This window comes from Heteronotia binoei, chromosome 13, assembly GCF_032191835.1.
Source record: "Heteronotia binoei isolate CCM8104 ecotype False Entrance Well chromosome 13, APGP_CSIRO_Hbin_v1, whole genome shotgun sequence".
Taxonomy (NCBI): Eukaryota; Metazoa; Chordata; class Lepidosauria; order Squamata; family Gekkonidae; genus Heteronotia; species Heteronotia binoei.
The window spans coordinates 61329051-61347350 of record NC_083235.1 but is presented as its reverse complement, the minus strand read 5'-3'; the positions used below and the strand labels follow the sequence as shown (position 1 = coordinate 61347350).

The following is an 18300-nucleotide window of genomic DNA, read 5'->3' as shown; positions in this document are numbered from 1 at the left end:
CTCATTTCTAGCTCAACCTTATAAAAGGGGTGTCTCCGTCTTGTAGTGCAATGGCTCACCATAAGCAGTGCTGGCAAGAGGAAAGGGAGCCACACAGCAACTGGCTAAAAAATCACTCTCTGTGTTGTGTAGCTTCTTTCTGGGAAATAGACCAACTGGCCTTGTTTCCATACCCAGGTTCTTTATTTCTGCCTCCCCCAGAGGGATGGATAACAAGATGTTTATTATATTTGCTAACTTGGCTAAGCCCACCCATATTACTGCATTACATGTTTCCTAATAAGTGATTGAGAAATAAAACCGCTTGCTGGTTGTTAAGGAACAGCTTCTAGGAATTAAACTATGCCACGGTGTGTTACAGAGACCACTGCTCTTTGACCAGTAAGCTTTGGAGACAGAGAGAATGAACATCACTTACTGTGTTAATGACTTGCACTTTCAGCTCCTCTTCATCAGCAATTGCTTTCTCCCGACTCACTTTTTCTGTTTCCACTCCTACCACCTGGATCAGTTTGTCAGCATCTTCATTCTTATGCTTGAGCTCCAGCTCTTGAACCGCAAGTTTGGCTTTTAGATCATCAACCTACAAAATCCATCCGGAAGAATGAGCAAAACCGGCATGTGGAGTAAAGGAGACAATTTTCTTGAAAAACCATGTCTACCTTCCCTTTTGGTGATATGAAAAGGGGGGAACGGAAATGGTCACGCATTCAGAGCAAGGGCAGGAAGCATTGCCTTCACACTGAATTTGTCTCTGTATCATAATCATGTCATCAAATCTGACTGGTTGTGAAACATTATGTCATACTGTCGACATGGCCCCTATCAGTTGGGGTCACTTTACTAAAGTCCTGGGTTGTTGTTGTTTTAAACCAAAACACAGCACCAAAGCTGCAGACTGCAGAGCGAAGAAGTTTATTCATTTGTTTATTTCTTTATTTATACCCCATCTTTCACCTGGCTTACATCATTCACCTCTCCCCTGTTTTATGCTCACGACAACCCTGTGAAATAGGTTCAGTTGATAATGCGTAATTGGCTCAAGGTCACTGAGCAAAATTTCATGGCAGGAGTGGGAATCTGAGCCGAGCTTCCCAAGATCCTAGTCTGACAGTTTAACCATGACACCAGGCTGATTGTGAACAGACAGCAAAAGCCACCTACAAAAATAAGGTGCAGCTTTGTGAAGTTTCTCCCTTCCCCATTTGCATTGAAAAACAAACAGAAGATCCAAACAGATACAGAAAGGAAACCAAGGCTACAGGGGGAAAAAAAAGAAGCAGGATTTCTTATACACTGCCTCTCACCTCCCGGCAGGCTCTGTAACAGAAATCACTCTTAAGCTCCTTCTACCAGGAAAGCAAACTAAACTATCTATGATATAGCCCGGTAGCTAGATCCTAGATAGAACATGGAGGACTGCAATCAGAATTTTGATCTGCGGAAGATATCTACTCTGTTCATTAAGGCTGCCCACCAAAGAAGAAAGGAGAACTTTTATTTCTTTTTTTTCCTGAAATAATTCTAGCGCTCTTTCTTTCAGCAGCAGTTTGGGATATTTCTGTTCTTTCTTCTTTCCCTCTCTGCTTTTTCTTATGAGCTAGGTGATTTTTAGACTGTATTTTGATGCTTGTATATTTTTTAAAAGCTCTTTTACTTTTAAACGGTGGCTTGGCAGTCTCTCTACGGCTCCTGTACAGATGAAGACTCAAAAACACGTAACATGGAGTTCCAAAATCTGGCTAGACAGGCTAAAAATGGGGGAAGAAAAAAAGAATGGATTGGGAGAGGTGATGTAATTCTTTCCCCTCTAAATTTTTTTTTAGGTGAAAAGCATCCTTCTCAGGTCACCCCCATACCTTGGAGTGAAAAGATACAATGTCCTATTGCTTTGTTGTATCTTTCCTCTCTGAGTGAAAAAGCAGCTCAGGGAGGTGATTACGGACTTTAAAGACTGGGGAAAGGATAGCTGTTTTCTGTCTGCCTTTTGTATGCTTTGACTTGGCAGCTTGGATTCATTTTTGGCTTTAAAAATGGAGACAAAATACGGAGCACCACGTGACGCATAAATTGAGCCTGATATTATACAGCTATCAATTTGTAGAACATGTCAATCAATGGCTGGACTGAAATACGGTTAGACTGAAATACGCATTGGATGATCATCTGGAAAAATTATTACTTATATGTGAACAATAAATGTTTTGGGAAGGAGGAAGAAGTGGTGGTGGGATAGTCTTTAGCACATGCTTGGAAAATATTATCCTAGAGGGAGGGATGGTGGCTCAGTGGTAGAGCATCTGCTTAGGAAGCAGAAGGTCCCAGGTTCAATCCCCGGCATCTCCAACTAAAAAGGGTCCAGGCAAATAGGTGTGAAAAACCTCAGCTTGAGACCCTGGAGAGCCGCTGCCAGTCTGAGAAGACAATACTGACTTTGATGGACCAAGGGTCTGATTCAGTATAAGGCAGCTTCATATGTTGTTCATATGTTGTTCCTTTAATCCAGACTGAAACTCCTACGTTGTAAAATACTGAACTGTGTTTACAATATTCTGTAACATCCAAAACACATGACCATCAATTCTTATTATTCGGGGGGGGGGGGGGGGTTGAAGCAACAACAGGCAGCAGTTTTGCATGGTAGCCAGCAACTAACCCGAGCAGTGACCTTGGAATTATCACACCAGTATGACACAGCGAAGGTTCATTCACACACATACCTGTGAGGCCGTACTCTGAAGTTTCATTAAACCATTCTCCAGCCTCTCAATCTTGGCAATGAGCTCTGCTCTTTTCTTAGCAAGCAAGTTCTGGTAGAGTTTGATCTGTTCAAGGAAAGTCTTTGGGGTGGTATAATTGTAGCGCCTCTCAGTAGCAAGGTAAACTTTGGACATTTCATTAACAGTTTTGTGGACATATGACATAAATAAGCTGATGGAGACCTTGACTTCAGGCTGTAAAGGAATCACAAAATATCCTTTTAAAAACAATGGGTAATCACCGGAGATGCAGGGATTTCTGCAGGAAACAAAGTTCTGCAGGAATTTCATTAGCCTGAAAAAGCAGTTTGAGAATTTTACAGCCATGTTTGTACTCAATTTTTACATTTCAGTTTTAAGTTCCTTTTTGCAATTTAGAATTTGTTCCATTTTCTCTGTATTGCCTCCCTTCGTGTATGTGCGAAAAGGATCTAGGGGTTTTAGTGGACCATATATTGAACATGATTCAGCAGTGTGATGCAGTAGTTAAAAAGGCAAATTCAATTTTGGGTTGTATCAACAGAAGCAGGGCTATTTTTGAGCAGGAATGCACAGGAACACAGTTCTGGCTGGCTTGGCATCAGGGTGTGTGGTCTAATATGCAAATGAGTTCCTGCTGGACTTTTTATTTTTAAAAACCCTGTTTGAAAAAATGGTGATGTCAGGGTGTGGTCTAATATACAAATGAATTCCTGCTGGGTTTTTCTACAAAAAAAGAGCCTCGAACAGAAGTATAGTGTCCAGATCAAGTGAAGTGATGGTATCGCTTTATTCTGCTCTGGTTAGACCTCACCTAGAATATTGTGTTCAGTTTTAGGCACTACAATTTAAGAAGGATATAGACAAACTGGAACATGTCCAGAGGAGGGCAACGAAGATGGTGAGATGTCTGGAGACCAAGTGCTATGTGGAAAGGCTTAAGGAGCTTGGTATGTTTAGCCTGGAAAGGAGACGACTAAGAGATGCTATGATCACCATCTTCAAGTACTTGAAGGGCTGTCATATAGAAGATGGTACAGAATTGTTTTCTGTTGCCCCAGAAGGTCGAACCAGAACCAACGGGTTGAAATTAAAACAAAAGAGTTTCCAGCTAAACATTAGAAAGAACTTCCTGGCAGAGTGGTTCCTCAGTAGAACAGGCTTCCTTGAGAGTTGGTGGGCTATCCTTCTTGGAGGTTTTTAAGAAGAGGCAAGATGGCCATCTGGCAGCCATGCTGATTCTGTGAATTAGGCAGATCATGAGAAGGAGGGCAGAAAGGGTTGCAACAGTTCTTAGAGCTTGTGGCTCTTTCTTACACGCCCAGGGAAATGCTGATTGCCACTTTGGGGTCAGCCAGCAAGGCAAGGGATCCTGGAGGGTCTTGCCATCTTCTGGGCATGGAGCAGGGGTCATTGGAGATGTATTTGTGAAATTCCTGCATTGGATTAGATGACCCTGGAGGTCCCTTCCAACTTTAGGATCCTATGATTCATTTTTATTTTTTTTTGCTGGCTGTGATCCCAAACACACAGGACCAGTTCTTTCCTATAGCACCCATGTCATGTACAAATGACAACTATAGGAATCTTCACCAATCTCCAAGACAGCAGCAGGTATTTCCTACTTGATAGAACTGCACTGATGTAAGTGGATTCTGCACAAACAGCAGTGAAAAGTGTCTTGTCTGCCCTAGCTTACTTTGCCGATTTGGTTTTTTTTCATGTATTTTGAAATGTACATCTTCGTTTCAGTTGGCTATAGAATTTATTTCTTGTCATTTCAGCACTGAGGATAAAATGAATTATATTGACTTTACAGCCACACTTGTGTCAGTTCTAATCTATCAATGCAGAACAACTGGATCCCCAACAAAAATGATATGATCCCTTATGGCTGGGGTTAGATCTCCTGAAGTTTTCATGCTTAATAAAAGCAGCCAAAAGAGGCTGTAAATTAGATGAGAACAGTATAATTTGGGTAGAGTACATTCTTCTTTTCCCCATGCTATTTCTGAGGGAGAATTTTGCTGTTCTCAAAAGGTGCTATTTGCCTCACGGGGCGGGGGGGAGGAAAAAAAAAATTGCCTCCTCAGGTACTGTTATGCTAATCTAATTTGTAGCCTGCCTAAGGCTGCTGTTAAACAAAAATGAGAATGCCTCCTGATCTCCTGTATCACATCAGTTTTGGCCCTAACTTTGCAGTTGTTGCTAGGACATACAATGTGAAAATCAGGGAACACAAGTTACTGTTCCATCGGAATGCATATTTGACAATGGATTCAGTTATGGAATTACTGGTTTGTGGTGGCAAACTGAATGCTGCTATTAAAAATGTGAGGTTTTAAATACCCCAATTTCCTTGTGCTTAAATAAACAACATGAAAATTGCTGTATAACAGCTATTAATGTTTAATTTACTTAGGATGGGTAAGTGCTTGGATCTCTGGGGTCCAGAGGTAAAGGTTCTGTCTCAAGGCGATACTGATACTAATAGAGTTCAACAAGCAAAATACGTTTCGGTGGTACCAGACTTGTACAACTGTTTTTAAATCTAATTTTTACCGTGCTCTTCTTACATGTTGCTCAGGGTAGCATACGTAAGGTTCTCCCACACCTGCGTTTAACCCCTGTGGGGTACATTTGACTGAGAGAGTAACAGGCCCATAGTCACCCAGTGAGCTTCATGGACACATTAAGCTAACTTAGAGGCAAACTAGACATGATGACGTCTGTGGGTCCAACCTGTGGGTGCTGCTGCCATTTTAAAGTCTTTTTAAATACTGCGAGAGCCTGACTGGGCCTCCAGTGGGGGGGCTGGGGGGCTCTCATTCCCTCCATTTCTGTTCAGGTGCTGAAACAGCGGCAGGGTGGTGGTACGGTACCTGAAAAGGAGCACCGGGAGTGGGGACAAGAATGCCTCAGCCTGGCAGCTTGATGATAATAATAATAATAATACATTTAATTTATATCCCACCCTCCCCGCCGAGGCAGGCTCAGGGCGGCTAACAGCATCAATCAATATAACAGATTATACAATAATTTAAACAGTAGGTAACAATTAATTAAAATTCTAAAAACAATAAAAAAAAAAATTGCTCTTGGTTACTGAATTTTATGGAATTATTGAAGATCGAATGTTTTAGCACTATATTGTACATTGTAAATTTTAACTTGTAATTTGTCTTAACTTGGATTTTATTTGCAATTTATGTTATTTGATGTATAATGTATTTTATGTTGTGAGCCGCCCTGAGCCTGCTTCGGCGGGGAGGGCGGGATAGAAATTAAAAGTTATTATTATTATTATTATTACAATAAAATTAACATCTTGGTGCCATTCCGACAGATGACAAATCATTTAAGCAGTCTCTCAGTTTTTAGTCGGTGAAGGCTTCACCAAAGAGGATGGTCTTGCAGGCCCTGCGGAATCGGTCAAAGTCCCGCAGGGCCCGCACTTCCTCCGGGAGTGCACTTCCTCCGCACTTCCTCCATAAGTGTGGAGCTACAACGGAGAAAGCCCGAGTACGGGTACTCTGCAGCTTTGCTTCCTTCGGCCCGGGAATAGTCAGCAGGTCCTTCCCTGCTGACCTCAGTGCTCTCTGGGGTTCATAGGGGGAAAGACGGTCCCTCAGGTAGGCAGGTCCTCGGCCATATAGAGCTTTAAAGGTAATGATCAGCACTTTGTAACGAATCCGGTATGTAACTGGTAGCCAGTGCAGTCCGCGCAGCCCTGGCTGTATGTGCTCCCATTTTGGGAGCCCCAATAGCAGCCTAGCCGCCGCGTTCTGCACCATTTGCAGCTTCTGGGTTCGGCACAGAGGATCAGGTCCTTGTGACATTTTTAAATAGCTGTCAAATGGCAGAGGCATCCACAGGTTGGACTGATGGACACCATGACATTTAGTTTGACCCTTATACTGATTCAGATCCTTGGTCTATCAAGGTCTACTCTGACTCCATGAGTCTAAGGAGATAAGGCTGGATAGAAATCGTTTACATAAATAAATAACCCAGCAATGCTGGGACTGAACTTGGAAACTGGAACCTTCTGCACACTTAGCATGGCTGAGTAGAGATTAAACCCAGGTCCTCCTGGTCCCAGCCAGACATACTAGCCACTACACTGCACTGGCTCTCTTTGGCTGCTGCACATATCAGAAAAATGTGGCAGTGATTTCTTTTGATGAAGGGAAAGTTCCAGGTAAAGATCAATAAAGCTGGTCTTTTAGCAGAGCAGTGAGAGATAATAGTCTTCAAAAGAAGTAAAATTGCTTAGCTAGCAGAACGTCGGTCATACATCTGATATATACTTTTCAAAGACTTGAAGGTCTGAACAAACAACATCATTTTTGCTTATTTGGGCTGTCAACTCGAGATATTCATCCTGAAAGCTTTCCTCATTGACCAAATGTTCTTCAAATACTTCTTTACCTCTTGACAACAGAGTCATTAGCCTTGATCCTATTCCTATGGTGTATTTTCATAAACAGATCTTTGCTTTACAAATAAATAGTTGGTATAGGAGCCTTGTGGCACAGAGTGGTAAGCTACAGTACCGCAGTCCAAGCTCTGCTCACAACCTGAGTTCAATCCCAGCGGAAGCTGGGTTCAGGTAGCCAGCTCAAGGCTGACTCAGCCTTCCATCCTTCCGAGGTCAGTCAAATGACTACCCAGCTTGCTGGGGGTAAGGTGTAGATGACTGGAAAAGGCAATGACAAACCACCCCATAAAAAGTATGTCATGAAAACATCATGATGTGACGTCACCCCATGAGTCAGTAACAACTCAGTGTTTGCATAGGGGACTACCTTTTCCTTTTTTATCCTACCTTAGGGTCATTCTTTTGCTGATAATTATGTAAAATAATGTGAAATTAAGTATGCAAGGGGACCTCTCATAAAAACAGGTTGCTTACCTGTAACTGATGATCTTCGAGTGGTCATCTGTGCAGTCACACACATGGGTCTTGCCGCAGGCAATGAATCCATTCCTCGGAGTTCCAATAGCTCGCCTATAGCGCTTTTGGCGCGCTCCCCTCCCGCCCTGGGGAGCAGGCAGCGACCACGCATGCCTGGAGCGGGGGGGAAGCGCCCATTCCACTCAGTTTCTTCCAGCCGCCGTTGGCACTGACACTATACAAGGTTAAGCAACAATTACAAGAGGCCAGCAGCGGGGAAGGCTGGGTGGGCGTGTGTGACTGCACAGATGACCACTCGAAGATCATCAGTTACAGGTAAGCAACCTGTTTATCTTCTTCGTGGTCTCTGTGCAGTCCCACACATGGGTGACTAGCCAGCTGAGTAACCTGGAGGAGGGTGCTGGTAAAAGAAGATAGTTAGTCACATAAGAAAAGACATCATAATCCAAGACCTAGAGGCAGGAGCCAAAAACACTCACCATACTTCAGTGGAAGATGGACCGGAGGACTGCTTGGCCGAAGGAGGCGTCCCGTCTCGCACGAACGTCCAAAGCATAATGGGAGACGAACGTGGAAGGAGAGGACCACGATGCAGCCGCACAGATGTCCTCTAGAGAGACGCCTTGTAGAAAGGCCGAAGACGTCGAGACCGCTCTAGTAGAGTGAGCCTTAAGGCCTTCGGGAGGAGGCTGTTTAGCCAGTTCGTAACACAACCTGATGGCACTAACTACCCATTTGGATAGTCTCTGGGTAGAAATTTTGTGTCCCTTGCGAGGTTTGCCGTAGGCCACAAACAGGTTAGGGTCCTTACGGAAAGGTTGTGTGCGATTGAGATAGAAGGCTAACGCCCTTCTGACATCCAGAGAATGCAGCGCTCGCTGCCCCTGGTCCGATGGGTTAGGGAAAAACGTTGGTAGCGAAGTTGAAGTAGACAAATGAAACTTGGAGACAACTTTAGGGAGGAATGTAGGATCCGGTCGCAAGACAACCTTGTCCCTGTGAAAGATGGTGTAGGGAGGGTCATGTCGGAAGGCACATAAGTCACTTGCCCGCTTACCAGAGGTAAGGGCTATTAGCAATGCTGTCTTCCAGGAAAGAAGGTTGAGCTGTATTGTCGCCATGGGTTCAAAGGGGGCCTTCATTAGACAGGAAAGAACAAGGGATAAACTCCACGTTGGGACGAACGGTTTAACAGGTGGATGTAGGTGCAGCATTCCCTTGAGGAAGGATTTGGATAAGGGGTGAGAAAAAACCGTCTTGCCATCAATGGTGTCATGGAATGCCGAGATGGCAGAGAGGTGCACTTTAAGTGAAGAGTAGCACAGGCCTGATTTCTGCAGGGATAGGAGATAATCTAGAATCAGGTTTAGAGGTGTTACTTCAGGTGTTAGATGATAGGATGCGACGAAGGAGCAGAAGCGCTTCCATTTGCGTTGGTACGAAAGTCTGGTGGAAGGCTTTCTTGCATTGAGAAGGATATTGGTTACTTCGGTGGAAAAGCAGGCGAGAGTATCCTCCAGGCAGTGAGGGCCAGAACCCGAGGGTTGTGATGAAGTATCAGGCCGTTCGCCTGCGATAGGAGGTCTCCCACGATCGGGAGGCGGCGGTAAGTGTGTTGTGACATTTGCAGAAGTCTGGTGAACCACGGTTGCCGCGGCCACCACGGTGCGATAAGGATGCAGTCCGTGCCATCCCGTGCAACCTTTGTCAACACCCGTGTCAGTAGGGGGGTTGGTGGAAAAATGTAGTGGAGGGGACCCCTCCAGAGATGTAGGAAGGCATCGTTGCCCTTCCTGCAGTAGAAGCGATGACATTTGGCATTGTCCCTGGAGGCAAAGACGTCCACTTTGGGAGTGCCGAAGCACCTGAAGATCCGACGAAGGTAGGTCAGATTGATGGACCATTCATGGTCGTCTATGCGTAGTCTGCTTAGTGAGTCGGCCAGCACATTCTCGACACCTGGGAGGTGGATGGCAGTCATGTGGATGTTGTGTTTGATACACCATTCCCAGAGCAGTATAGCTATGCGGCACAGTCGAAGAGATCTGGTGCCTCCCTGCTTGTTCACATAGAAGACTGTTGCCATATTGTCTGTGGAGATCTGGATGTGGCGACCCCCGATGAGAGGGAGGAAGGATTGGAGAGCTCTGTGTACAGCAATCAGTTCTAAACAGTTTATGTGCAAGGTCCTCTCCTGAGGAGTCCAGAGACCTCTGACAGTCTTGCCTTCTAAGTGGGCTCCCCATCCCCACATGGAGGCATCTGTTGTCACGGTAGCCGTTGGAGTAGTTGGTAGGAACGGCATGCCCTCGAGGAGGTTGTCGAGGACGGTCCACCAAGTGAGAGAGAGAAGGACTCTCCTGGGGACGGTGAGCAGGGTGCTCTGAGGTTGCACATGAGGACGGTAGGCACGTACGAACCAGAGCTGAAGTGGTCTCATTCGTAACCTTGCGAAGCGGAGGACTGCTGTAGTAGCGGCCATGAGACCTAGAAGGCACTGAATAGTTAGGGCCGGTTGGATGGGTTGTAGCTGGACCAGCCTGGCAAGGCTGATGATTGTCAGAGCGCGGTCCTCTGGGAGGAAGGCACGGTGTATAGAGGTGTGGAGATGGGCCCCTATGAAGCTGAGATGCTGAGTGGGGGTGAAGTGCGATTTGGTGACATTCACCCTCAAGCCGAGAGAAGACAGGAGGAGAAGTGCTGTGTGGAGATTGGACTCGAGCTGATTTGGTGTTGGTGCAATGAGGAGCCAGTCGTCTATGTAAGGGAAGACTGTGATGTTTCGGATCCGTAGAGCAGCTGCCACCACCGCCATGCACTTGGTGAAAACCCTGGGTGCAGTGGAGAGGCCGAATGGTAGAGAAATATACTGGTAATGATGTTGGCCCATCGCAAACCGGAGATATCTGCGATGTTGAGGTCGGATAGTCACATGGAAGTAAGCGTCCTGAAGATCTAGGGAAGCCATCCAGGAATTCTTTGGAATCAAGGGCAAGATGGACTGCAGCGAGATCATTCTGAATTTCCTGTACTGGATAAATTTGTTTAGCTTCCGAAGATCTAGAATAGGACGCTTGCCTCCATCCCTCTTGGGGACCAGGAAGTACCTTGAGTAGAAACCCGTTCCCCGATGTTGGGGGGGAACAGGTTCTATGGCCTTTTTCTGGAGCAAGTCCAGAATCTCCTGATGGAGGTGGTGGGATGGAGGGGTAGTGACAAAGTAGTGGTGGCGAGGTAGTGAAGCGAACTCGAGTGCGTACCCCAGGCGTACGATGGTGAGTACCCAGGAGTCGGTTGTAATTGAACTCCAAGTCCTGTAGAATGGGGAGAGACGCGTGGGGTAGGGTGACTGTATGGGGAAGTCAAAGAGACTGCTTGTTAGGGGGGGATGCTTTTTTGGGCTGTTGAGAGCGCTGCCTTTGATGGAAAGAAGGCTTTTGTTGTGCAGGTCTTCTCTTCCAATATTCGGTCTGCTTAGGAGAACGTTGGCGTCTTTGGAAAGATGGTTTCCAAGGTTGTTTGCGAATGAACGGTTGCGAAGCTGGTTGGGATACTCCTAGGCGCTTGGCCCTTTTACGACCGTCGTCAACGGAAGACAAGACCTCATCAGTAGAGGCATGAAAGAGGCCCAGGCCGTCGAAGGGAAGATCCTCTATCTTCTGCTTGATGTCGGGTTGAAGATTGGTGGATCTTAGCCAAGCATGACGACGCAAGGCAACTGAGGAGGCGAAGACGCGGGAGGAACAGGAGACCGCATGGCGAATTGAATTGATTTGTTGTTTGGAGACCCTTGAGAGTTCAGAAACCAGGGTTGAGGCTGTTCTCTGAGAGGAATCAGGAAGCGAAGGTATCAGTGGTGTGAATTGGTTCGCCAGATTAAAAGTATAAGCAGCGAAGTAAGCTAGGTAATTGTTCAGCTTCGAGTTGGTGGAGGCTAGTGTGAAGATTTTCCGTGCCAATGTGTCTAATTTTCTTCCCTCACGATCCGGAGGCGTGGGATGTCTGGAGGGTTTGGTCTTCATGGCCGAATGAACAATAATAGAGTTCGGAGCCGGATGTGAGGCTAGGAACTTAGCATCGGGGGCATGGACTCGATAGAGGGAGTCCAGCCTCTTTGAAGTGGGGGGTACTGAGGCAGGTTTGTCCCAAGCCTCCTGAAGACCCTCCAAGTGCACAGGTAGCATAGGAAGCAAGGACCCGGGCGGAAAGTCTGACTGCACCAAGTCATGTACCATGTCCGAAACCTTGGGGGAGTCCGCCTGGAGCGGTATTTTTAGTGCCTCCGCCATAGAAGTAATTAGGTTGAGGTACGCCTTGGATGCATCCGAAGGAGAGAGCCGGAGCTGTTGCGCAGGGTCGGAAGGAAGAGATGGAGAATGGTCTTCCGAATCCGAAGAGTCTGGGGACTCCCTGCCCGAAGAAGAGGCCGCCGTGGAGGGAGAGGGTGGATGAATGATCGGTTCCGAGATGGGAGCTGTAGGCTCCGAAGTCTTGGGAGGAGACCGAAGTCGAGAATCCGGGGCCACGGATACAGTGGCAGAAGTAGTGCGAGGTTTTGCCGCGTCTCGGTACCGAGGGTGCTCCCGGCGTTGATGCGAGGGGCCAGCCTCTTGCTCCGATGATAGGAGGCGGTTAAGGAGTCTGGGTGAGTACTCGAAATGGCTTCGAGGGTCACGGAGTCGAGAAGGGCGGTCGAAATGGAGGTGAGGTGAGTCTTCGCGTCGGGTTGAGCGCGCGTAACGAGGCCGAGGCGAACCTCCATAACGGATTCGTGGAGTAGCGGCATCACGATGGAAGTAAGAGTCTGACTCCTGGTATCTATGATGGACGTCCCAATCAGAGTGGGAACCGGAATGGTGACGAGCCCGGCCCTGTCTAGGTGAGGGCGATCTGGAGAGAGGAGAGTATTCATATCGCCGTCTGGTGTAATAATCTTGCTGTTCAAAATAGACGGAGGAACCGGAGTCGTGGCGGCTACGCGGCGAGCGCGATCGGATTCGAATCCGATGGGAGGAGACTTGAGTTGCCGATTCACGATACAGCGGAGAGACTGCAACATCGTGGAAGGAGTCAGGTCGTAGAGATGAACGTAGGTAGGCCTGTGTCGGGTCGGTGGTACGGTCGGGTTCAAGGATCTCAGACGGTACCACGCTGTGGACTGAGGGCGATCGAGATCGAATCGGAATCACCTCCACGGCCGTGGAGGTGTGAGGTGTAAGCCGAGGCATGTCGGTGATGACGTCAACCGGGGTCGACAATTCGGGCGGCAGGAGTGGTTGAGCTGAACTCGATTGAGCAGTCGAGGCCATGGTGTTACGGGGCTTTATGGGCGCCGAGTCCGCCGATTCGGAATGCAGGGCCGATTCGGAATGGTGAGGTTTCTTAGGCGCCGAATCCGAGTGTCGAGGCTTCTTAGGCGCCGACTCCGACTCGGAATGACGCAGTTTTTTCGAAGACTTGTGGCCGGTTTCGGCGTGCTTCGAAGGTCGTTTCCCGGACTTGTGCGTCTTTTGAGACTGAGGCGCGGCCTGGGAAGCCGAATCTCCCGCTCGGAGTGGGGGAGGCGGCGAGTCGGAAGTGGGCATAGCCCGCAAGGACCGTTCTAAGAGGAAAGCCTGTAGTCGTGCGGCGCGGTTCTTGCGTGCCTGCTTGCCGAAGTTCGCACAATGCGGGCAAGCGTCGACTCGATGTCCTTCCCCGAGGCAGAAAAGACAGTGACTGTGGCCGTCTGTGGTGGGGATTTTAGCCCCACAGTGCCTACACTTTTTGAAAGTAACCTTCCCTTCCATACGCCCCGGACGGTGGGGGGGGGAAGGGAGGGGGGGGACGGGTTGGAAAGGAAGAGAAAAGCGCAGAAACGGTGTATTTTTTTGTAATTTTTTTTTTTTTTTAAGGACGAAAAAGGGGAAAGAGAAAACGATACCAGATGAAGCAGAAAGTAAGGCCAAGGAGAAGACGAGCTGAGGAGACGAGCTAAGGAAGAGCGCAGCGAGGAAGGTGTTGTCCGGGCGGCGGAAAGGAAGAAACTGAGTGGAATGGGCGCTCCCCCCCCGCTCCAGGCATGCGCGGTCGCTGCCTGCTCCCCAGGGCGGGAGGGGAGCGCGCCAAAAGCGCTATAGGTGAGCTATTGGAACTCCGAGGAATGGATTCATTGCCTGCGGCAAGACCCATGTGTGGGACTGCACAGAGACCACGAAGAAGATCCATCAGATATTACTGTACCATTTGTGAGCCTGGCACTCACTATCCATGGCTTACTAAGAAGATCTTCTGAAATCTGGATGAACCAGCAAACTTACAAAATGGAGCCATGCTATGTGCTTGAAACAGTAGGGAAGAAACAAATTATTTCTTACTGGGAGTAAGCCAACATTTTAGAATTAGTTATTCACGTTGGTTTTTCAACTCTAATTCTGTGCCTGTATGTTCATTTTCATAGTAAATATATGATTACATATACAATATTCCAGAATACATTGCCTTGGTTTGCCTAATATTTCCTGAGCCTTTTAGCTGCAAAATACTGCTGGTCCTACATAGATATATACAGCAATTTTGGAGTGGTTCTCAGGTTTGTTTCAGGTTGGGGAAATCCTATGGAGGAGGAAGGCTGAAGCCTCTTGTACTTATTGGGATATCTGGTCAATATAGCAGAGTTTGCCCAGTCACAGAACTGTGATACTGAGTGCAGTAAATAAATCTCCCAAGAAGTATATTGCAAAAAAGATAAACTTACATTTATTCAAATAGACCCAGTTCACATTCAAGTTGCAGTCAAAAGAAGTGAGACAAGCTTAATCTAAAGAGTACTTTCCCTATCACAAATGGCCAGCTTGTCCAGCTTCATGTGAGTGGGAGTATGAGGGAATTGTCTCTACAGGAGAGACCTGCGTAAGAACATAAGAACATAAGAGAAGCCATGTTGGATCAGGCCAACGGCCCATCAAGTCCAACACTCTGTGTCACACAGTGGCAAAAAATTTTATATACACACATACACTGTGGCTAATAGCCACTGATGGACCTGTGCTCCATATTTTTATCTAAACCCCTCTTGAAGGTGGCTATACTTGTGGCCGCCACCACCTCCTGTGGCAGTGAATTCCACATGTTAATCACCCTTTGGGTGAAGAAGTACTTCCTTTTATCCGTTTTAACCTTTCTGCTCAGCAATTTCATCGAATGCCCACGAGTTCTTGTATTGTGAGAAAGGGAGAAAAGTACTTCTTTCTCTACTTTCTCCATCCCATGCATTATCTTGTAAACCTCTATCATGTCACCCCGCAGTCGACGTTTCTCCAAGCTAAAGAGTCCCAAGCGTTTCAACCTTTCTTCATACGGAAAGTGCTCCAGCCCTTTAATCATTCTAGTTGCCCTTCTCTGGACTTTCTCCAATGCTATAATATCCTTTTTGAGGTGCGGCGACCAGAACTGCACACAGTACTCCAAATGAGACCGCACCATCGATTTATACAGGGGCATTATGATACTGGCTGATTTGTTTTCAATTCCCTTCCTAAAAATTCCCAGCATGGCGTTGGCCTTTTTTATTGCAGACGCACACTATCTTGACATTTTCAGTGAGTTATCTACCACGACCCCAAGATCTCTCTCTTGGTCAGTCTCTGCCAGTTCACACCCCATCAACTTGTATTTGTAGCTGGGATTCTTGGCCCCAATGTGCATTACTTTGCACTTGGCCACATTGAACCGCATCTGCCACGTTGACGCCCACTCACCCAGCCTCAACAGATCCTTTTGGAGTTCCTCACAATCCTCTCTGGTTCTCACCACCCTGAACAATTTAGTGTCATCTGCAAACTTGGCCACTTCACTGCTCACTCCCAACTCTAAATCATTTATGAACAAGTTAAAGAGCATGGGACCCAGTACCAAGCCCTGCGGCACCCCACTGCTTACCGTCCTCCACTGCGAAGACTGCCCATTTATACTGACTCTCTGCTTCCTATTACTAAGCCAGTTTTTGATCCACAAGAGGACCTGTCCTTTTACTCCATGACTCTCAAGTTTTCTAAGGAGCCTTTGATGAGGAACTTTATCAAAAGCTTTCTGGAAGTCAAGGTAAACAACATCTATCGGGTCGCCTTTGTCCACATGTTTGTTCACCCCCTCAAAGAAACGTAACAGGTTAGTGAGGCAAGATCTTCCCTTGCAGAACCCATGCTGAGTCTTCCTCAATAACCCGTGTTCATCAATGTGCCTACTCATTCTGTCCTTGATAATGGTTTCTACCAACTTTCCCGGTATTGAAGTCAGACTGACTGGCCTGTAATTTCCCGGATCTCCTCTGGAACCCTTTTTAAAGATGGGGGTGACATTTGCTACCTTCCAGTCCTCAGGAACGGAGGCAGAGTTCAATGAAAGATTACAGATTTTTGTTAGAAGATCCACAAGTTCAACTTTGAGTTCTTTCAGAACTCTCGGATGTATGCCATCCGGACCCGGTGACTTATTAGTTTTTAATTTGTCTATCAGTTGTAGGACCTCCTCTTTTGTCACCTCAATCTGACTCAGGTCTTTCAACACCCCTTCCAAAATTAGTGGTTCTGGGGCGGGCAAAAAGTTCTCGTCTTCCACAGTGAAGATGGAGGCAAAAAATTCATTTAGCTTCTCAGCCATTTCCCTATCCTCCTTCAGTAATCCTTTTACCCCATGGTCATCCAAGGGCCCCACTGCCTCCCTGGCTGGTTTCCTACTTCTAATATATATATATATATTTTTTTTTTTTAATGTCCAAAAACTTTTTTTATTGAATTTAGTAAACATACAAATAAAGCAATCAATGACTGTATCTGCAATCATTCTTTGTGTATAAGCATAGCATACCAGCAGAAAACAGAATATATATATATACACAAAATACAAACAAAACAACACATACATACATTCACACATACATACATACTTGGCAGCTGAATTAAAAAATAAGTACTCTGTCCATATGTTAATAGACCTCCCAGATTTTAGCATACCAGGCTTTAACTGGAAGAATATTGGGAGATTTCCAAAATTGGGCTAACACCATTTTAGCAGCAGCTAGTAAAAGGGATATCAGGGATTTATTGAGAGAAGTAATAGAAATACCTTTCCAACAGTCAAGCAAAATGAGTTCCAGTCTTAAGGGTAAACTATAGCCCGTGATATCCTTGATTTTTGCCACAATTACTGCCCAAAACGACTGCACCCTCGGGCAAGACCACCAGCAGTGTATAAATGTGCCCACCTCTCCACAATTTTTCCAACATTTGGAGGATTGATTTATCGCCATATGGCTTAATCTCTGAGGTGTTAAATACCACCGGAACAAAAATTTTTGAGTTTGTAATTGTATATTCAATGATTTTGAAACAAACGAAGGAGATGACCAGATTTGTTGCCAAACATCCTCCTGAAAATTAATTGAACTATTCCTTTGCCAAATTTCTTGATAGGATAACAAATCAACAGCATCAATGTCTAGCAAACCCTTATAGATAAATGAAATCAGTCCCTTCCGCTTTAAAAAAGGAGATTGTAGCAAGGATTCAAAGAAAGTAAGAGGTCGATTGAAATTGTATTTCTTTGAGAGTGATGTCACCAAGTTGTTAATTTGCAAGTATTCAAACCATGGGATTTTTGTCCCACCAGTTTTCTCTTCTAAAGATTTTTTGTCGAGCACTTTTCCATTGGACAAAATATCCACAAACCTATAAAGATTATATTTTTTCCAAATTGGAAAAGACTTGTAAAAAAACCCCGGTTGAAACCAAGAAACATCCATAAAATGAGATAGTGGAGACATAGGAGGGGCTAAAAAGAGGCGGCGTTTGTCCCAAATCTGAAAAATGGCTTTAAGGAAAAGGTTGGAGGAGATATTAGGAGGTCTCTTCTTTGGAAATTCCCATAATGTAGATTGAAACGATTTGTTATTTAGATAGGTATCTTCTAGGACCTTCCAGCCTGAATTTAAATCAGCATCATGGTATCTGACAAGGCCTCCTAAAATGGCAGCTTCATAAAATTTATGCAGATCCGGAAGAGCCAGACCACCTGAGGATTTAGAACGAATAAGAGTTGCATACCCTATTCTAGATAAGCCCTTGTTCCAAATGTATCTTAAGAACGAACGACGCCAACCCACAAATAAGTCCTCAGGAATAAGAATAGGAATGGCTCGAAATAAAAACAGAAATTTGGGAAAAATAAAAGATTTAATAATCTGAATTTTTTCATTCCAGGGAATGAGTGAAGAATTTTTATTCTTTTGCATAGTAAGAATGTCCTTAATCAATAAATGATGATTGACTTTAAAAATATCTCCCAATTTTAAAGGTATATTGATCCCCAAATATGTCCAATATCTATCCATTTTTTTGAAGTGATAATTTGAGTAGATGGAATCTTGGAGAGCATCTGAAATTGTGATGGGATAAAGAATGGTTTTAGATGGGTTTACTCGAAGACCCGATATAGAAGAAAATACAGATAATAAATCAAAGACAGCTGGTAAAGAAATCTTAGGTTTTGTAACAAAAAGCACTAGGTCATCTGCAAACAAAGACACCTTAATTTGTTTCTTTCTAATAGGGATACCAGCAATAATATTGGTATTACGGATAGCATTAGCAAGAGGTTCAATTGCGA

At 45.6% G+C, this 18300-nt stretch overlaps 1 protein-coding gene across 1 annotated transcript in view; it reads right to left on the bottom strand.

The window, feature by feature from the left end:
- The window catches only part of DNAH17 (dynein axonemal heavy chain 17), a 206309-nt gene that overhangs the window by 37734 nt on the left and 150275 nt on the right, over positions 1-18300 (bottom strand). Inside the window, exons 58-59 of the mRNA XM_060252097.1 lie at positions 2721-2954; positions 419-583 (exon numbers count right to left, since the gene is read on the bottom strand). Coding sequence (XP_060108080.1) covers positions 419-583; positions 2721-2954 — 399 coding nt within the window. The remainder of the gene's footprint in view (positions 1-418; positions 584-2720; positions 2955-18300) is intronic.